This window comes from Anser brachyrhynchus (assembly GCF_964034855.1).
Source record: "Anser brachyrhynchus genome assembly, chromosome: 5".
In the NCBI taxonomy this organism is placed as follows: Eukaryota; Metazoa; Chordata; class Aves; order Anseriformes; family Anatidae; genus Anser; species Anser brachyrhynchus.
This window is the reverse complement of record NC_137699.1, coordinates 53,547,320-53,567,124: the sequence shown is the minus strand read 5'-3', so window position 1 is coordinate 53,567,124 and position 19,805 is coordinate 53,547,320. Positions and strand designations below refer to the sequence as shown.

Genomic DNA, 19,805 nt, shown 5'->3' with positions numbered 1-19,805 from the left:
AGGCTACCAGCAAAACAGCCAACAAAGGGGCAAATTCTATATGAATTCCAGCAAAAGTGCAGAACACCATTTCAAACACAGTGAACATCCACGTGTTGCCATATAGCTCTCTCAACATAATTTTTTCTAATTCAAATTTTCCTGAAAAAATTCCACATGACTGAATTATAACCCATTCCTTTTTTTAAAGTATACCTGAGGGTTATAATTTAGTGAATTGTATAATAGATGGTGTAATATTTTTGTTCTACTAAAAGAACCAGAAAAGTTTTAACATTGCAAAATGCATGCAAGTAACAAAATAGCTGTTCAGACATTAAGCTTTTATCACACTAGCACCATTTTGCTTCGAGAGCTATGAGGTTTTGGAAGTGAAGCCTACCTTTGCAGTGTGTCACACGGCGCTTCCCTTGTGATTACAGAGACAGAGACAGAAGGGCTAGATAAAGATGTGTTTGAGTACAACAGTCTCACTAAATACCTGCTCTATGGGCTGTCCAGTGGTATTCTGTTGGAGGCTACCCTGTTTCTTGTAAAACCCTGACCCATGCTCCATTCAGTAGGTTGGATAATTAAAGTCAAAACCCTTTTTCCTCCAGCTAGTGGCTCTGTTTAGTTCCTCTATCATTAAAATACCAATTGACGCTTCATTATTCAACTACATGCTAGAAGTAATTAAAATATCACATATAACTTTTAGAAATCATTAATTTCAGTAGGAATTTTGTCCATCTGAGAAGAATAGAAGTAGTGACACATATTTAATTACTGATTTTTATCTACTGGGAAAGTGTCAGAAGAAAAATTATTCCAAACACCTTTGCTTACATGGTGCAAGAGAAGATGAAACGTAATACAACAATTATATATTCTGTGTGAATCAGAAACTTTCTCTTTTTTAAAACAACTGTTTTCAAGAAAGGGAGGTGGATTATGATTGTATTGTCACAAAAGATTTAAGCCCCTAGTTTTATATATTACTGAGTTCAAAATCAGCTACACTAAATCTTGAAGTACAGTTTAAGAGCTTTGTTGGATGCTGATCAATCAGCTTGATAAACAAGTGATTTTCTCCTTCAGCTTAATGCATGCTTACTGTTACAGAACTATAAACAAGAATATGATAAATTTGACAAGTCAACTGTTTTTTCCCCTTCCTTTTTTATAAGGAAGGTTTTATTTTAATTCTCTGTGTTTTTTTTTTCAGGACAAAAATAACTTATCTATACTATTTAGTTTTGTATCTTCATCGAGGACAACAAATTCTTTCACTTATACCTCCTATTTTGTTTTTGAAATCTTGTTATGTAGACAATAAATAAGGAGGAAAAAAATGTGATTTTCAAATTAAAGATAGATTTCCAAGCTTAGCTACAAAACACCATCTTTATTTGTGATTTGATAAATATTATTAGAAGGCATTGGGACAGATGTGGAATTCTTAAAAGGGAGCAATCAAGTACAGTTAATAACTAAGTTAACATGACAGTGTCATAGCTGGAATGTAGCAAATGCTTTAATTAACAAAACTTTAATACTGCTTTGAAAGGAAAAACATATTTGGTGTAAGTCACGGCCTTTTTCTTCTTTGTCTTCTTACAAAGAATCCGAACTGTAAAATAAACCTATTGGGCCAACAAAAACTGGAGCAAACTGCTCAACTTTTCTTTTAAAAAAATCATTAGTAGCCTGTACGTATCATGCTTAGAGGCCCAACACCATTTCCTGGACGTTCACAGATAAAATCCATTATGTTATCACAGTTTTCTGTTTAAAAATTTCAAAAGTTCTTACCTGCACTGAACATTGGTTCCTTGGGTTTGCTGTGAAAATAATGAAGAAATTTCTGTGTTACAAAGCTTGTACAGTCTCCACATGTAGAGCCATAAATATAATAAAAAATAAAAATACGGAAAATATTAAATAAATAAATTTTAGTTATTTACAATGTAAATCCCTAACCAGACAAAAATATAAACAGCATTCAGTGTGGCTCCTTGATGACAGATACCAACACCTTTTTTTATCATTCAATTCTCTTGCCATTCTCACAACTATGGATTTTCTCCTACTGCCAGATCCTTTTCTCCTGCTCTGTGATTTAAGGAGCAAAACAAAGTTTGAATGGTGCTTTTCCAAAGAGTTAACATAAGACACAGAACTGCCCAATGGGTTCCAGGTGAATGACAGTATTTGATAAAACCCAGGAAATACACCCATCATTATTAAAGCATCTTCTTTCTCAATGTAGTGCCTGGAAGACAAGCTAAAATCAGTTTGTCTTTTTGTCCTCAGAAAACCATTTGGGAAAACTTGAGGGGAAAATACATGAAACGTAGAGAAGAGAGAGAAAAGGTGAGTAACCATGTGGATAGTACTACCTCACAAAAAAAAAAAAAAAAACCTTTTCCAAGAAGTGCCAGTAGTTTGTTTTATTTATCCTTTGCCCCTCTATAACTAAGCTTGAGAAATGTTGTTTCTGACAAAACGTAAAGGGGACATGAAACATTTGTTTTCCTACCACTTCCATTTTCTTTGTATTCAGTAAAATTTTTGAAATATCAGATTACTACTGTATGGTTCTTAGAGCGGTCCCCAAAAGGGTTGAAACGTCTCTTTACTTTAGTGGAGAAATGCATGAGAAGGATGAAGCATTCACAGAGCTTTGAAATGCCATCTCCACATCAGATCCTAGACTGCAGTGGACAAATAAAGAGCAGATTAAAAAAAAGAAGAAATTAAACCTGCTTATTTTTGCATAGTTTTTTTTTTTTTTAAGTGTAAATGATTCTCTCTCTCTACAAAAGAATTCACAGCAAATAATTTTGCAGTATTTTTCCTTTTCCTTTGACTTGACATTGATAAATCAAGAATGATACATTTACTTAATGATATAATGAACCAAACTAAAAAAATCTGTTCCCATGGATATAGCAACTTCTCATAATATGGGCCTTGGTATTAATCATGCATCAAAATTCATGCACCAAGCTGGCCTATACACAGCCAATCTATATAAGTAGAAAGATGTGTTGCCATTGTTAACACCAAGATTAACATTTTTTTTTTCCTTAGGAAGATATTTATAGAAAATAAAATCTTTATGGGATGCAGCATTAGTCACAAGTGCTACAATATTTGACAGGAATCCCTAGCTCTGAATAGTCCATGCTGACTTACTCAAGCTAATGTGAAAGGCTGATTCACAACAGTAATAGAGCAAATCATGTGTACTTTTTAATTATGAAAACCCTAACCAGACACGCAGCTCAGAACTCTGACTACTCCTTTTCCTTGTCATGAACTTGAATCACTTCCTACTTAGCTAACCCTTAAAAAGGGCTTGCCCCTTGCTCGGTGATAGGGAATTGGGACACCACATAGTAGTGTGGCAGATTACAGACACTTCCCTACTAATTATTAAAGCTTCTTATAATGTCTTTCTATAGCATTATGGTTTTGCATACAACTACTTTGAAACACAGTAATTTCATGATTGCCTTTTTATATTCCTGACATGCATTCTGCTTGAAGCTTCACCTAGAGACCAGACATAGTACAAAAAAAAAAAAACACAATAATTCTATGAGTAGTTTATGTAATACCACCTTAGGAGGATGGCCTTACCCCCTGGCATACGGAATCACACTCATTTTTCTTCTAGTCCCGTGACTCTTGCCTTATATTCTGCACAGTGGCCCAGCCTCAACAAGAAGCATGAGGAAGTCTTTACCCAGACTCTTCCACGGGATAAGGACACTCTTCAAGGAGTGGTGAGCTGTGGTTTTGAACACCCTGAGGCTGCATGTGATATAAGTCAGGTCTTCTAACTCCTGGGAAAATTCTCTAACCATACAATTATTGCTCTAATAGTGGCATCAACATCACTAGCTCCAGCTAACGCAATGTGACATGCGCTCCCAAGTAATTCCTTTGGAAACTTGCACATTACTTAAGGATTGCGTCACTTGTACATGGAGCCTCCTCCTTGACTCCAAATTAAGTGATTTCTAATCAACGCTGTTGCTCAACCATCTGCCCAACACCTGCAGAATTACACAACCATCAGGTTTCTGTTAGATTAGTATGAAAAAATTTAAAATGTGTCGGGAGCACCTTGATCAACCTTAAGCCAGAAACAAAACAAGTCTGTCAATAACCATTATTTACATCAATGCTCTTCTCTCTCAGCTATTTTGGAATCAATCTTTTAAAACGTACAGTACCACACTACGTAGCTGCTAGAAGTCATATCCTTTCTTCACTGAGATAGTCAACAACCCAATTAATATTCTCATCTTATTTCTTTAGTAGCTTTAATATTAAACTGATTTCAGATAATTAGCACCTTATGCATGAAGCAAGAAGTCAGGCATGTCTTTAAAAAAGAGATCTTGCGCAGCAGTGTAATTTTTTATATATCTTCCATTTCACAATACAGATCAAATTCTAAATTTTGGGAACTTGATCTAATGAAAATTTTTTTACAAAAAAAATACACAGAGAAAGGACACTGCTGGATTAGCGTATATTCATTAATATGTTATTGAGAAACTATAGTAATTCGGAAAAGTAATGAAAATTCACCATTGGCAGGCGTACTTCCTGCTCACATTCCAGAAACAAGAGTCTTTCCATCTAATTATACAAATCTAAGTTTTTTTAACAAAAAGCTTCTACGCGATATTTGTTATATTTATAAAAGGTGGGGTTTTCTGAATGAATGAGGTCACAATGTAAGGACTGTTGCTATAACTGGAGGGAAATTACACATATATGCAAAATTCAAAAGTAAAAATTCAGTCTTAGAAAAAGCAATTAGCTTTGCAAGATCAACACAGAAAAAAGCAGCTCCTTGTTAATAAATTCACTGAGATAATCTAGCAGCATAAAGTTATGCAATGGTGCAACACTTCATAGAATTTCCAGTGGAAACTAACGGCAAGCTTTTACCATCTCAGCAGCCCCTCCACTGGTGGTTGGGTTTTTTTCATTTGTTTTTTCTGGTTTTGTTTTGTCATCATCCTCCCCACCCCAAATGTTGTCTTCAGGCTCATTTGCTCCTGAGAGTGTTGATAGCTTTTTTTTTTTTTTTTCTTTTCCCCCCTTTAGTGGTATTCTATCAGATACGTCCAGATATACAATTTCTGTGCTAGAAGGTTGTGAAATATTTAGTAACAGCTTTGGCCAAGTTGGCACATGCAGAAAGAGATATCACTCCTAAGTAATCCAATAAAAGATTGATTTTCATGTAAACAGTAGTAGTTAGGTATTATTTACAGTTAATTGCTATAGCGTGGTTGTGTTGGTTTTTTTTCAATTATATATCGTACTTTTGGGAAATTTAAAGTCTAATACAAAATACTTATAAAAAAAATACAAAACCACACCTATTCAGTACCATTGCGGCATTCTCATCTCTTCAAAACACACTTCCCTCCCCCAAAAAGTTATCTGTTGTTTATAATTATTTTACCCCCAAAAAATTTAAAATAATCATACTTTGAAATAAAGTCAAATTTCCAGATGTACCAGAATGCCCAGTCCTGTAGAATTCTGACATGCATAGATGCACAATGCCAAGTGGATCTTACACTGGGTAAAAGTTTAGTTTATATAAATAATTACATCTTCCTGGGATACAATTTTATAATCTTTTGTCTGACGGTATTCTTAATTTTTCCACTATTTGCATAATTAGCTAAGCCTCCAACAAAGTCTCTTAAACTTTGCATACTCACAGGCTTGCTTCATAGCTGAAAACTTAAGCCAGGAAACAAACTATTAGTGATTCAATCACCCAAACTTAGGCTGCCCATTAGTTCACAGCAACAGTCAATCCCCACATGAAGGGAAGATGCCAAAGGGATTAAAGGCAGCAGTTTTGTGCCATACCATTGGCTCATGAGCAACCCAATGACTCATATGAAGGCAACGATGCACAGACAGAGCAGGTGAATTACAGTATTATGTGATCTTCGTTAACAGTGTCTCTCTATGGTCGCATCATCTGGGATATTGCGAAACTGCATCATCACCGCCACTTTTTACATAGGAAACTGGAACAGGGCAGAGATCAAGTGAAATGGCCATGACTAAAGCCTGTCTAGGAAATACGGAAAAAAGCCAATTGGCCAATACAGTGACTTCACCACAAACAATGAATCATGCATTTCTTCAAGACCATCCTAGTCTGCAACTCCTGGACAACACATTCTCCTTTCCATTGACTGCTGGCAGTACAGAGTATCTCTGGTGCTTCACAGAGGTATGCATCGCTTTATTCTGCTACTTTGGATAAAGCCTGCATGCAAGCCTCTCCCTCTTTCTCATTACTCTGACTGAAGTAATTATTGCTTAGAGGTTAGCTGGGTGCCATTCTACATGCGTGAGGTGGTGAGTGATTGCTTTTGCATCACTTATTTTCATTTCTGTCTTTGCTTTTTTTTTCCTTACTCGTTTGTTCACCTATTAAACAACCATTATCTTGACCCATGAGTTTTTCCTCACTTTTCTCTTCCTATTCTCTCCTCCCATACCACTGGGGGGGGGCAGTGAGCGAGTGGCTGCCTGCTGCTTAGCCGACAGCCAGGAACTCGCAGCACTTACCAGGCTAAGGGAAACCACTGAGATAATGGAAAAAAAAGCATGCTTAACAATTATGAACTTTTCAGGGGGGAACTCTATGTACTCATATAATTGATAGTCTGGAACCAAGGCAAATAAATTTCACCTAAATTTGAAAAAATGCTTCAAAGTGTTTTTAAAAATATGTATTTTTGTCCAACTGGCGGAGATTTAACCCAAAATTTTCAATATTAGCTGAACTGAACAAACAAGCGTCATTGTTAGGGCAGAAGGCAGAGAAAAGAGACAGCCGTTTAAGTACCATTACCTTTCGCTGTTCTTTTTACCACTAGATGAGCTGCTGGTGGATCCGGTGCGGTTGCGACTCCCTTTGGAATCTCCATAGCTTTCCCTCCGGCCTCCCGGGGACACACGCTCGGTTGAACTGGTTCTCTTAACAGTGCTAATAAAAAAGGGGAGTGAGTTTTATAGCAGGACTTGTAAAAGCACATATTTTATGACAAATATTTCCGAGATACGTATCAAGTAGAAAGCTGACCACAATATAACTGTTTTTAATCAAAATTTGATGTATTAAAGACGCTACATAGGAGTTTTGCGGAGTACCTGGTGCAACAGACTAACGTACTGCTTTTGCCCCATCATAAGATAGCAGATAGGCCACACCAACATCAAACTAATCTGTAATATCTACTTTCCATGTCACATTTCAAATCTTTGAATACTACTCTATGCTTCTGGACTTTTGGATTCTCCCAAGAAGGGAAAGATGTAAAGAGAAAACTTATTATCCAACACCTGCAGACTACAGAAAGTGCCAAGAGTAGGTCAAAATTTGAGCACGAGCAAGCTAACTTTGTATCCACACTCAAAATCATTTATGCAGTGGTTCAAATTAGTTTTAACATGCCACAGAGTAAAGCTAATGAAAAAGTACAGGTTAGCTCTCTGTTTGCTTGTCAAAAATGTATGCTTCCAAATCACATGTATGAATAGATTACATTCCCTGCAATCCCTAACAAGGGGTTTCCCAAAGGTTTAAATCTTCCCAAAGGTTTAAATCGTCCTCTTCAACCATGCTTTCAGCAAAGATACCTAACAGGAGCCTGTTGCATGTCTTATGGCACCCCTCAGACAACCACCTCTCTCTGACTGAGCACCATGAGCCAAGGCAGTAGCAGGATAATCTAGTAAAGAGAAACCCACCCAGAGCATATACCAGGTAAGAGAGAAATTATTGTGGCTTTTCATTAGTTCAAACCACTTTTTTCTAAATTAGTGCTTCCTAGCAAGGGAGGGGAGCACATTAAGAGTGAGCTGGGCTATGCTTTTCACTTTGTTTCACTCCCTGGGAAGCGGAGAGGAACAAGCAGCAGCAGCAGCTGGACCAAGACAGGAATCCCTTCCACAGCAGCAGCTGGGCAGGACTCAGTGTTGGGGTCTCTATTTCCCCCACCCCAGCCCTCTACTGTTTTACCTCCTCTAAAGATCAGAGCAGGAACATCCCCTTTACCCATTATATTCCCACACCTAAACCTTCAGCAGTTCTCTTGCCTCAAATACCACGGACACTGATGATCGCTTCCAAGCCCACACTTCAATACTCACACACCTCTCCCCAGATCCCAACCACAACCCACCCGTCCACACGAAAATTTCAGTCCTTTCTGTCCCTGCCCCTTCAAGTCCCGGTCAGTCCTTTCACAGCCTCCAGCCCCCTCTACCTTTGTACACCCACAAGGGTGGTCTGCTTACCACAAGGCTCACCTCAGGCATCTTCGAGGACTATTCCCTGCCTCCCCCTAAAAACCATCCCTCCTGTATTATCTCCGTCAGCTCCTCAGACTGTCCCACTTCATGCGTAGTGTGGAGAAAAAACAGTGAGGCATTGACTCTTCATAAATAAAGGAAATGAGATGGACTTCTCTGTTCAGTCAAAATACACTCAGCTTATCTACTGTGCAACAATTGATATATATATATATATTATTATTTTTTTTTCTGCATATTCCTGTTCCTTTAGGGCTTTTTACCAGTGAGGTGGGGAACACCTATTCCTCAGTTCATCAGAAACGATGGAACAACTGAGCCAGAGTCTCTCTGCAAAGCAACCACTTTTCTGAGAGGAAGCCCCCACCCACAGCAACCTCTGCAGAGCAGACACATCTTATGATGCATCTCAGGTAGCTTCACAAAAATCTTTCTGGATCATGCAGTGGTAGAATGGATGCTCGATGCTGCATTTTTGTGTTAAAAACAAGCATCATTCAGTTGATTAAGCTGAAAAAAATAAATTTCTGTGGAGGGAGAGACTTAAGAGAGCAAACAATGCTACACACAGGGACAGACCGAAAAATTCATGGGAGAAGCAAAAAGGCAGTGATAAGCATTTAAGTCTGTTGTCACTTCAGGAATTAGTGTTTCCTAAGCTATCCTCAGACTTTTCAAGTCATCTCAATGTCAAATGCATGGGGGAAAAAAAACCACCCTCTTCTGATAAATTAAATAATATACTGCAAGCACTTAACTCTGCCTCTCATCATCCCATGTAATATTTCTCCAGCTTAACATAAAAGAAGCCCTGATACCAAAAATACTCCACATAAGATATCTCCATTAGCGTAAGTCCTTCCACTAGATTATGCACACTACTGCAAAAACTTCCACTTGTGATTTTGTAGGATCAAACATTTCTTTCTCTGGTTAAGGAAAAGATGTCAAAAACAAGAGGCAATATCAGCCTACACTGAAATTAAATTAAGGAAATCACCAAATTATGCTAATATTAGAAACGCTGTAGCAATTGTTGAAGCAATTTTAAGCTAAGTTAATGTTGCTTGGGGTTTTATGTTTATAGCTATCAACATTCAAAAGATGAATGGATGATAAAAAATGAATGGGACTAAAGCTTGAACGTGTAATGCTATCTTCTTACTGAAGAAGTCTCATATCGGTAGAAAACCTACTTCTACCACAACAGAAGAAGAAAAAAATCTTTTAAGCTCTTTTATTACCATTAGTGATTAAACTAATTAGTAAAGCCACCTTCTGACAAATTTTATTTTACTTTCAACACCACCACCAACAAAAGCCCAGTGAGAAGCATTAGCAGGTGATCAGGAAGAGGATCACAGCCAGATGTTTTGATCCCATTACATTAACTCAGTTTCAGCATAAACACATTTTTGTAGCTACAGAGTTGAACACCAACTATTTGTATCCATCGCTACAGCAGATACACTGTCACCTGAGGGAGAATTTTAAATGATAGGAAATATTTGTTTAACTTCCAGGGCTATAAGAGTGTAACTGAATTCCAGAATTTGGCTTTCAGATTAGTGATACAAAAGGAGAGGCATTTGCAAAATTTTTTAAAAGATAACATTTGTTAACACAATTTTTAACTTAAAGCAATGTGATTTAATGAAATATCATTTTAGTAAAAGTGTTGTTAGCATAGGAGAACAGAGATACTGTATCTGAAACTATCGTCTAAGTATAGCAATGCACTTATCATGACAAAAAGTTTTAAATTTACTTCTGAAAATGTTAAAAATGGGAATAATAATTACAGTTAAGTTCTACCATGTTAATGCTGCTACTAAAACAGCCGCTTTCTATGTGTCGAACCAGAACAGAAAGGAAAAACAACTGAGCTTCAACACTACAAAGCTATTAAGGATCCCTCACCTTAGAGCAGGCTTTTTCAGTTTGCATGCATTGAGAAGATTCACAGACCTGCTTAATCCAGATCGAGAGGTGCGTAAACAAAGCAGAATAAAAAGTGAATGCAACAATAAAACGTGGAAACAAGACATATAAAACGAACTTACATTAAAAGACATAATCACATGCATTCAAGATATGAAGCCACGTGCAAGAGTAAACAACACAGCGCTTATTGACTCGGATAGATGTTTGATCATTTCAAACCATACATTTCAGAACATCAATGTATCTTGGAATGACAAAATCTTAGCAATGCTCCAAATACACTGACCATTTTACAAGCTACTAAAGAAAAAGAAAAATCAAAGAGGCTATCCGAGGAAAACAGACAGATGACCCGGCTAGAAGACAAAAGACTATTTAAAAAAAGCAATGGTAAACACAAGAACAGAAATCCTCATCCATCCATACACATACACACACACCACTGCGCAGCTTGTTTCAAATGGTTGCATCACTGAATTGCAGAGGGCAAATCTGGCCAATATATACATAAATATTTATACACACACACGCATATAAATATGTTTAATTAACAGATATTGGGGGGGGGGAAATTAAAGCTTTCTAATAAATACATAAAAATAGTGCGCAATGCTCTTAGACAGTAGCCAACAATATTAATATTTTGAAACTTGTCTAGCACTCTTTCTGACCCTCATTTAAATCAATTAGAATAAATTCAGGAATAATATACGACTTTAATTTCATTATGCCTTTGAGCAAAGCACACTAATAACTTTAATTGTTCGAGATATAGTGAAGTGGCATAATAGTTTGCCACTTGAAGTTCAATGGAGAGGGTTTTTTTAAATTTATACTCGTTTTATTTAAAAACATTTTCTTTGAGAGTGTTAAACAGAAGACTAAATTGGAGGCTTGATATAGAGCGTGTGTGTGTGCCAGTTACAAATCATTGTTGCCCCCAGAACAGAATGTAGAACATTAATTCCAGGAGACTGAACAATTTCCTAGGGGCCATGTGTTTAGAGTTTAGAAGAACAGGAATTCGTCATATTAAAGTATTTTATTCTCCCTACAAACAAAGCTTTTTTATGTTTTCTTTGTTCCAGTTTCTTCCTTTTGATCTCCATTGTCAGAGTTTTGCAGCATTGTAATGCTTTACAATCTGCTCAAGAAGAAAGAATGACTGATTGTCTCTTTTTGAAAGGCAAAGTATATGCTAGCCTACGGTCTGCATCAGCATCCCTACTGGGAAAGGTACTGTCTGCATTCTCCTCCCTTACATTTTCCTTTTTTTTTCCGTTTTCCCCTTCAACTATTGGAAACAAAGCTATTCTAGATGAGTCACAAAAACCTAGATTTTAATAGGGAACACAAAACATTACTACTGTGTGCTGGACACATTCCAAAGGCAAATTTAGTGTTAAGCAATGAACTTCAAGCCACATTACATCTGAAAGGAAGAGTGCTGGGGGAAGGGAAAGTTCTGTTCATGATACAAAAAGACCAACTTATTTTGAATGAAATTTCCAAATAATTATCCTATGCATAAAGTTCAAAATAAAAATATGGCAGTGTATAAAAAAATGGTACACAAAATAGCTTAATTCCTGACTTTCACAGCATACACTAAACACGTGAAATTTAAAATCAAATTCCCTGAGATGAGTTTCTTTGTGAAGACGACTTTCAGACACTTTACAAAGACAGGCAATTCTTGATTATCTGTGTCAGGTGATTATCCAGTCCATCACTAAATCACTTCAGCTCCGCAGCAGCCAGCTTGCACCTGGCAGCCGTGTAGCTTTGCAGCACGTCCTAGTGCTGGATCAGAATTTTTGATCCCAGTATCACCAGCATCACCAGGTTTTCTGTTTTGCTCTGCATTATTGCTGTGTATTTTTATCATCTGATTGACCTGTGTCTTGTATTTTTTTCCTATTCAGGTTATTTCATTCCTTCCTCAACTTGGATAATTGGGTTTTGGCTATATAAGAGCTGAATGCTGAAGGGGGTTTGGTGCCCTCAGTTCTAATTGAAGTCAGAGTCAGTTGAGGTTACTCAACACTTTACAAGATCTGGTTCTAATTAACACATTAGGCCTTATAACAACCTACTGATACCCAGAGATGCACACTTTACATATGGAAAACCAATATGCATAGAGGTTAAGTGATTTGCATAAGGTCATTGAGGGAATGTGGCAGAATTTGAATAAAAACTCTGCTAGTTCCACCCTTTCAGCCTCAAGCCTTTTCCTTTTTTTTTTTTTATCATCATCTGCAATTTTATATTCCTGCCAGAAGAAGTCATTTCCATTTCAGATATTAAATGGGAAATCAGAAAATGTAGTGAACTCTGAACTGCATCTCCTTGGTAATCCAGCAAAGAGGATGAACAGTATACCAACCTGCGGGTTCAAATGAGTTAACCAATACATTTAAATAGAGCTATTGTATGAAATGAGATTGTGTGTGTAGACTTATTGATAAGTACACCTATTCCTAAGCAACGGAATGTATGGATGCACACTTGATCCTCACAGAGATTATTTGCATGTATTTATACAAATATGCATTACATGCTGTTTCAAGGGACAGATCAAAATCACTTCAGTTGGATACCACACATTACCTAACCTAATTTTTTAAATCAGAGAAAGGAAGAATCAGAAATTACTTATTTGTAAATCCCCTTTTCATAACAGTGTTCAGATAAACATTTGGCAGGGCTTCCGCTAACCTAGATGTATGTCTCTTTTGAAAATATGCTCACTGTAGAAGAAGAAGATGAAATTTTCTATTATATTAACCCTAGCATATATTAGTAGTTCACAACAGCGGACTGAAGGTTTAAAATAAGATTCATAATAGAAGTTTCTTCTTTAAAAAAACAAACAAAAAAAACTTTTCTTTCACTTTACCTCTCAAATTTTACTTTTGCTTTTTTTTTTTTAAAAAAGTTCTGAAAAACTCTGAATTTTTCCATTCTGCACCTGTATTGTATAGGAAAAGCATTAAAGTACCCAAGCTGAAATTACGTTTTAAAGCATCTATAAGCACTTAATACTATTTGGAGCTGCTATTCCACAACATCGTATTTTGGACTAATAGAATACCTACACTATGACGTAGTGGCAGTTTTAGAATCACTTTATATGAAAAGAGCACTATAAAACCATGACAGTGGGTGATATTGGTAGTAGGTGATGGCTGGACCAGATGATCTTGGAGGTCTTTTCCAACCATAATGATTCTATGATGTTAGCAGAAATGATAATTTGCGAAGTTATTAAAAACTACACAAAATATATATTATATATATATATCATATATATGAACAATTATAAATTGTTCAGCATTAAGTGAAGCTTCTTAAAAAGTTCTACCCACCTGAAAAAAGGAAACTATTTGACCTTGCTGCTATATTCATATAACCTTTATGCATATCCACATACAGCTTGTGAATGCAGAACAGCCCATTATAAATACAAAGTATGAATTAATTTATATTAATGAACTCATCTACTTGACTATTCGCAAGTAAGCTACTTGGAACAGTTAAGACATTATCTTTGAATACTGAATACTTGGAGCATGCTATAGTACAAAAACACAAAATCCCCTAAGTTATTTTAAGGGTCGTTATCAAAAGCTAATGATTGTAGAGAATAATTTACTAAAAGTTTTTACAGTAATTCATTGATAAGGTCTTTTAACACTCCCCTTCAACACTTCCTCTCAAACTGTATTTATAGCTAAGGCAGAGAAATATACTTTAATATAGTTTAATTTAAAATAAACTAAGAAATACATTTGCATATTAAATTAAATCAATACAGCATTTTAGTATTTGAAGGGAATAGGAATTCCACAGCACCTGGACTTGTAACTAATTTTTTCAGGACATTCCTAGATTTAAGCACTGTAATAAGCTTCTGTCTATAACAGACAAACTACTCATATGTATTTTTTCTTTCCTAAAATGGAATATACATTTTAGTATTGCATATTTAAAGCACCTTCAGTTCAGTCCCTCTAGCAAAGAGGAAACATAATAAAAGGACATTAAAATCCTTATGCTTTGGAAGATTTCACTCACAGACAAACCAAGGGAGTCATTAAATGCTTCCTAAGGAATCTCCCTAAGGACTTTCCCACTAGCACAGAGGGCATCCAGACCGCAGGATGTATTTATCTACAGGGACTGGGAGCTCTGCAGGCACTGTCCGATGGACCGCTTGAGTTATGCAAAGGCTTCTCAGCACAGAGAAAGGACAAGTGTGATTTTCACCTCCATTTGACCCACCCTGCTCTGGAGCAGAAAGTCCTCCGTTGAACCTTGGATAGCGAGTGTACAGACTCGCAAGTCACGCCCTTTGTACACAAGTGAGGCAAGCCAATACTTGTGATCTCATTTTTGTTTCATAATTGCCACTTAAAACTGCATGTTTAATTAACAAGAATAAAATTAGAATTATTTAGAAAAAAAGCTTGTAAAGAACAAGTTTACTTAAAAATTCACCACAATCAAAATAGTGCTTTTTTTTTTTTACTAATCATTTTTCTCTTTAAAAGGCAGGTTCTTCCACCCACTTGCCAAATTCTGATAACATAATTCTGATAACAGAAACGTTTATACTGTATTTACCTTCCTTCTCTTATCTTAAGGGCTGATTCAGGCAAACCTGTCAAAACCTGCAGCTGCTGTGAGCCCTGCTTCATAGGAGCCCAATTCTATTTGGGTGACACTGAAACAACTACAGTGCTTTCCGCTTTTAATTCTGCATGGCACAGCCTCTCTATAACAACAAAACCTGGAGCTTCTGGAAAACCAGTTGCCTTCAAATCAGTAACAGAAAGTAGCATATACTTAGTCACCATCTCCCCTTTAAGGAAGACATCTCTTTACAAAGGAAGCCTCAGACCTTAGCATGTTAATATTCTCATCTCCACAACTTGCCTTCCTCAGAGTTGAGAGCATCATCCCTACAAAATGCTGAGGATGACACACAACAGAAGAAGTGTTAAAAAAAGGCAAAAAAAATCCCCACATAATATTATCTTTTACATGCAAACAGTACAACAAACACCGTAACTGTCACACGCAACTTGAACTTGCTCCACCCAATCCGTTGCATTTCTTAGAACCTACGTGTACAAAACAAGCATACATGTAGCCCACAAACACACACACACACAAAGCAAATAGAGTAATTATTAAAGGGCCTAAATACATGCTAACGGTAAGATATATAAAACTTGATATTCTCATTTGCATGACTGTGCTAGGCATAGAACTGTCTTCCCTGAGATGCTTATAGCATTGTGCAGGCAGTTTCAAGATAATTTTTACTGAGAGAAAACAACCAGAGGTGACATGCTGATCTGTAATGATAGCACAGTTACTCTCCAGACTAAGTGTTTTCTAACAGCTATTAAAAGAATCGCTGCAATACTTTTCATGTCATGTTACACAACAGTAGAAATGCGTTATTTCTACTGTTAGCAGTAAGAAAATAATACAAACTAGTAGATTAAGCATTATGTGTTCTTTCAATATTCACAGCGATAACCTCAATTCTAATTAATTAGACCAAATATATTTAAAATTTATTAGAATGAACTCCATCTCTCCTTTTCTTTCTGAACTAAATACGTATAGACCATTGCTTTGAAAGTAAGAAAAAAACACATGTATTTGGAAGCTTGAAGGAGGAGATTCATTATTTTCTCAATTTAACAATTATAGTGTTACATTATGTACCTTTTTGCTGCTGGTGATACAGTTTCCTTTCTGGTTCCTGATGGGGAAGGTAAAGAGCCACTTGGTTTCTTTGGTAACACGGTTCCATTATTAACAGTAGTCCTTAAAGGCAGTGTTTGTACCAGAGGTCTTGCTGTAAAACAAGCAGAGGATGAAAATCGTTGGTTTTACTTTCTTTTTTTCCTCCAGAAAACAACATTAGAATATTTAAAAATATCTGTGTTGTGTGCCATTTTTGTTTCATTATTGCCAAACTTACTATGGATGTGGGCTTTAAAAAAATAAAAATTTCCTCCTTGTTATTCATAATGACATGAAATCATCTGCATATGGATTAAATACACAATTCCATGACCTGTCACATCTGTAAAACCCTATTCTAGCTCCGTGACTTACTGGTAAGTGCAAAGGCAGCTGTTGCCAGCCAAACCAATCCTGCTCTCGTAAAAGGACATCTGTCTGTTGCCCACCCGGATGATGCTCAGAAGTGTGCTATAAATGCAGGCAGGTCACCACCCCAGGAACTCCTGCCCTTTATCCCTCAACATTCGTACAGGTTTTCCACAAGCAAATAATCTGTTAATAAATCCTTATTCTCCATCTACACACACACACCCCTCTTCTTTGAAAGAATGTGGGCTTCTGTTTGACAAACAGGAATTTTACCCCTCAGTCAGAAAAAGCTATCGAAATCACCAAAACAGTGGACTTAATAATCAGTTGACATTGTCTACCTATGTTCCGATCAAATGTTGGCTCAAAAAAAAAATGTTATACACATCTAACCTGTAACTACTATTAGAATGACTGAGAAGTTCCATTCAAGTACGTTAGAAGTTAGTTACAAAAAACAAACAGTGGTTAAAACTGCAAGCAATGAGTACTTACATGAAAACTAGAGCAGAACATACCCTGGAAACAGACACAAGCATGACTAGTGCTCTCTGCACAGCAAGGATGAAAACCAAATCTTTGTATAACACTTGAAACTTGACAGCACACTGTATTACAAGCTATCTTTGTAAAGACGCCAAAAGTCTCTGGGGTCAGAGAAAGAATACCCAAGAGAAAGTAAGCAGCCATAAGTCACTTAAGAAACACAGGAGAAAATATCTGACAACCTTGTGAAGTTCAGTGAAAATACCTACGGAATACTCTGGAAAAGAAAAACAAAAAGATTGCTGAGGATAATCTAAAAAGCCAAACCAACAAAAAAAAAAGTAACAATTACATACAGTCCTAGATTATGTTATGATAGCTTCTTATTGCAGCAGACTGCAAGCATGTATTGACTTGTTCACCTGAAGTCATATGTACTGAACAAAAAAAAGTGAAAGCCTGTGCATTGAAAAGACTGCATCAGTAAATATTATCTATTTGTGAATGTAAGTTTCAAGACAAACTATATTTGCCTGACACATGTACCAAAGCAGTTAATTTGATTAAAATACATACTTGCTTTTTACGTATTCATCATATACTTATTTCCCATCAGTAAATATTGAAGGGATAAGGCTTGTTTGGCTTAAAGGAGTGAAGGATGACATGAACCCAGGTCAACAAAGGAAAAAGGAACAGCTCCATGCCCACTGAGACAGCCTGTAACTGCAGAGGACTGAACGGGTTGAACAGTACCATTCTTACCAAGGGTACGAAGTGCAAGAGCTCTCTGAGTTTACAGGCAGCTTTAAGGGAAGACTAAACAAGACAAACGTAGGGTACCTTCCAGCCCTGTTTCCATGATCTATTTTAACAGACTATTGCTGCCTTTCGAGCTGTACTGATTTTTCACAGGGACAGAGTTAATTTTCTTCACAGTAGCTTCTATGGTGCTATATACTGGATCTGTGACCAAAATAGCGTTGCTAGTAGTAGTTATAGCAGTGCACCGATGCTTGAGTTGTTGCAGAGCAGTGCTCACAGACTCAAGGTCCTTCCTGTTCCTCACATCGCCCTGCCAGCAAGAGAAGGCTGGGGGTGCACCAGAAGCTGGGAGGGGACACAGGGCAGCTGACCAAACTGCCCAAAGGGACGTCCCATACCTTATGGGGTCATGCTCAGTAATAAAGGCTGGGGTGAAGAGGGAGGAGGGGGCACATTCAGAGTTACGGCATTTGTCTTCCCAAGTAACCATCACAGATGATAGAGCCCTGCTTTCCAAGCGGCTGAACATCTGCCTGCCGCTGGCATGTAGTGAATGAATTCTGGGTTTTGCTTTGCTTGCACGCACAGCTTTGCTTTAGCTAGTAAAGTGTCTTTATCTCAGCCCAGGAGCTCTCACTTTCACCTTTCCAATTCTCTCCTGTCACGCCGGGGAGGAGTGAGTGAGTGGCTGTGTGGGGCTCAGCTGCCTACCACGGTTAATCCACAGCAAGAGGCAACACAAAACAGCTAAAACCTACTGTGCTTTTGCTTCTCACACTTAAAAAATATAAATCAATTAAAAAAAAAAAACAGACATCATGATCCTATTTACTTCTACACTATTCATTCCAAAGTTTCACGCTGAATGCCCTACTACGTTTCCTGACTAATTACTGTAATGCCATAATTACTTTATGTATTACTGTGTATTTTATGTATAATTAACATATAAAACAGATTCTGTTGTATATTAGAGAATCAGATGGCTACAGTTAAGCAGTTGTATTCTTGTTTCCTGTCACGATTTCTGTAGCTCACAAAACTTTCATGAGGCTTTGAGATCATAAGTTAGAATAATAAAGTTAAATAAACAAATGATTAAAACATTTTTCCTTCTTTATTGTTGTATAAAAAATGCCTATTAAAAGGTAGCTGAAGTGAATTCCAGCTGGAGGTTATTCTCTTAACCTTATGAAATGGAAACTAGCAACAGCCAGTAATAAACCCTGCAACTTCTAACAGTCAGAGGTTTTTGCTTCAAATCCACCCCAACCCAGAATCCACTCTTGCTAGAGATTTAAAGATTTAGCCCCATGAGCAGATACTGTAGAAAGCAACAACACAAAACTCTTTCATGGCACACAGAAAAAAAATACAAATTATTCAATTAATCTGCTACTTACTCTGGCGCTGTTTAGTTTTTTTACAAAGCTATTTCATACCAGTGGTAATTGACATAACAGTCAAACAACTCCAAGCGTGTCATTACTGTTAGAAGCAGTGGATGTCAGTAACTCAAACACACTCGTATTATTGCTTTGTCAGTAACATTTATTTTGGAAGTTCTGTTGCTTCAAGGTCTTACCTGTGGTAGCAGTACTGACATGTTTACCAGCCTCAGCAGCAGCTTTTTTAATCATACTCTGATCTATGGATTAATAGGGCCATTAAGTTTACAAACAAACCAATAATTGCAAAAGGAAAGAACAACAAACAAGAGTAAAACAAAGGCAGGAAGCCATACTGAACTCCACGAAGTAGCTGAATTAAATAAGGAAGGGGAAAAAAAAAAGCCACCATTAGTGAAGGAGCTCCACAAACAGAAGATAAGCAGCTCGGCGCCCGTGGCTTACACCGCTTTTAAGCTGCCTAGCTCAAGTCTAGAACAAGAACTCACACAGACTGAAAACAGGCTCGAGCTTTTTTCCACTGTAGGTTAGAAAGCCTTAAGCTTGAAATCTTTAAACCAATTTTAATTATGAAGTACTGGGAATATGTTGTCTTCTGTCCCATGAAGCCTCTTGTTCCAGACTTTAAACAGTACATTGGGGATCCAAAAACTGTTTCAAAGGGCAGAACCTCGCTACGACACACAAACACTTAATTCTGGACTG

The 19,805-nt window shown here is 37.0% G+C and overlaps 1 protein-coding gene across 9 annotated transcripts in view; it reads right to left on the bottom strand.

Moving 5' to 3' along the window:
* The window catches only part of EML1 (EMAP like 1), a 124,285-nt gene that overhangs the window by 30,778 nt on the left and 73,702 nt on the right, over positions 1-19,805 (bottom strand). For 4 of the 9 annotated variants that reach the window (XM_080593198.1, XM_080593196.1, XM_080593202.1 and 1 more), the window contains 4 exons: positions 16,048-16,180; positions 10,279-10,326; positions 6,896-7,030; positions 1,795-1,823 (listed from right to left, as the gene is read on the bottom strand). In XM_080593198.1, coding sequence (XP_080449324.1) covers positions 1,795-1,823; positions 6,896-7,030; positions 10,279-10,326; positions 16,048-16,180 — 345 coding nt within the window. Of the gene's footprint in view, positions 1-1,794; positions 1,824-6,895; positions 7,031-10,278; positions 10,327-16,047; positions 16,181-19,276; positions 19,340-19,805 lie in introns of all 9 variants that reach the window. The other 5 variants (XM_080593200.1, XM_080593203.1, XM_080593201.1 and 2 more) reach the window with 3 other exon arrangements.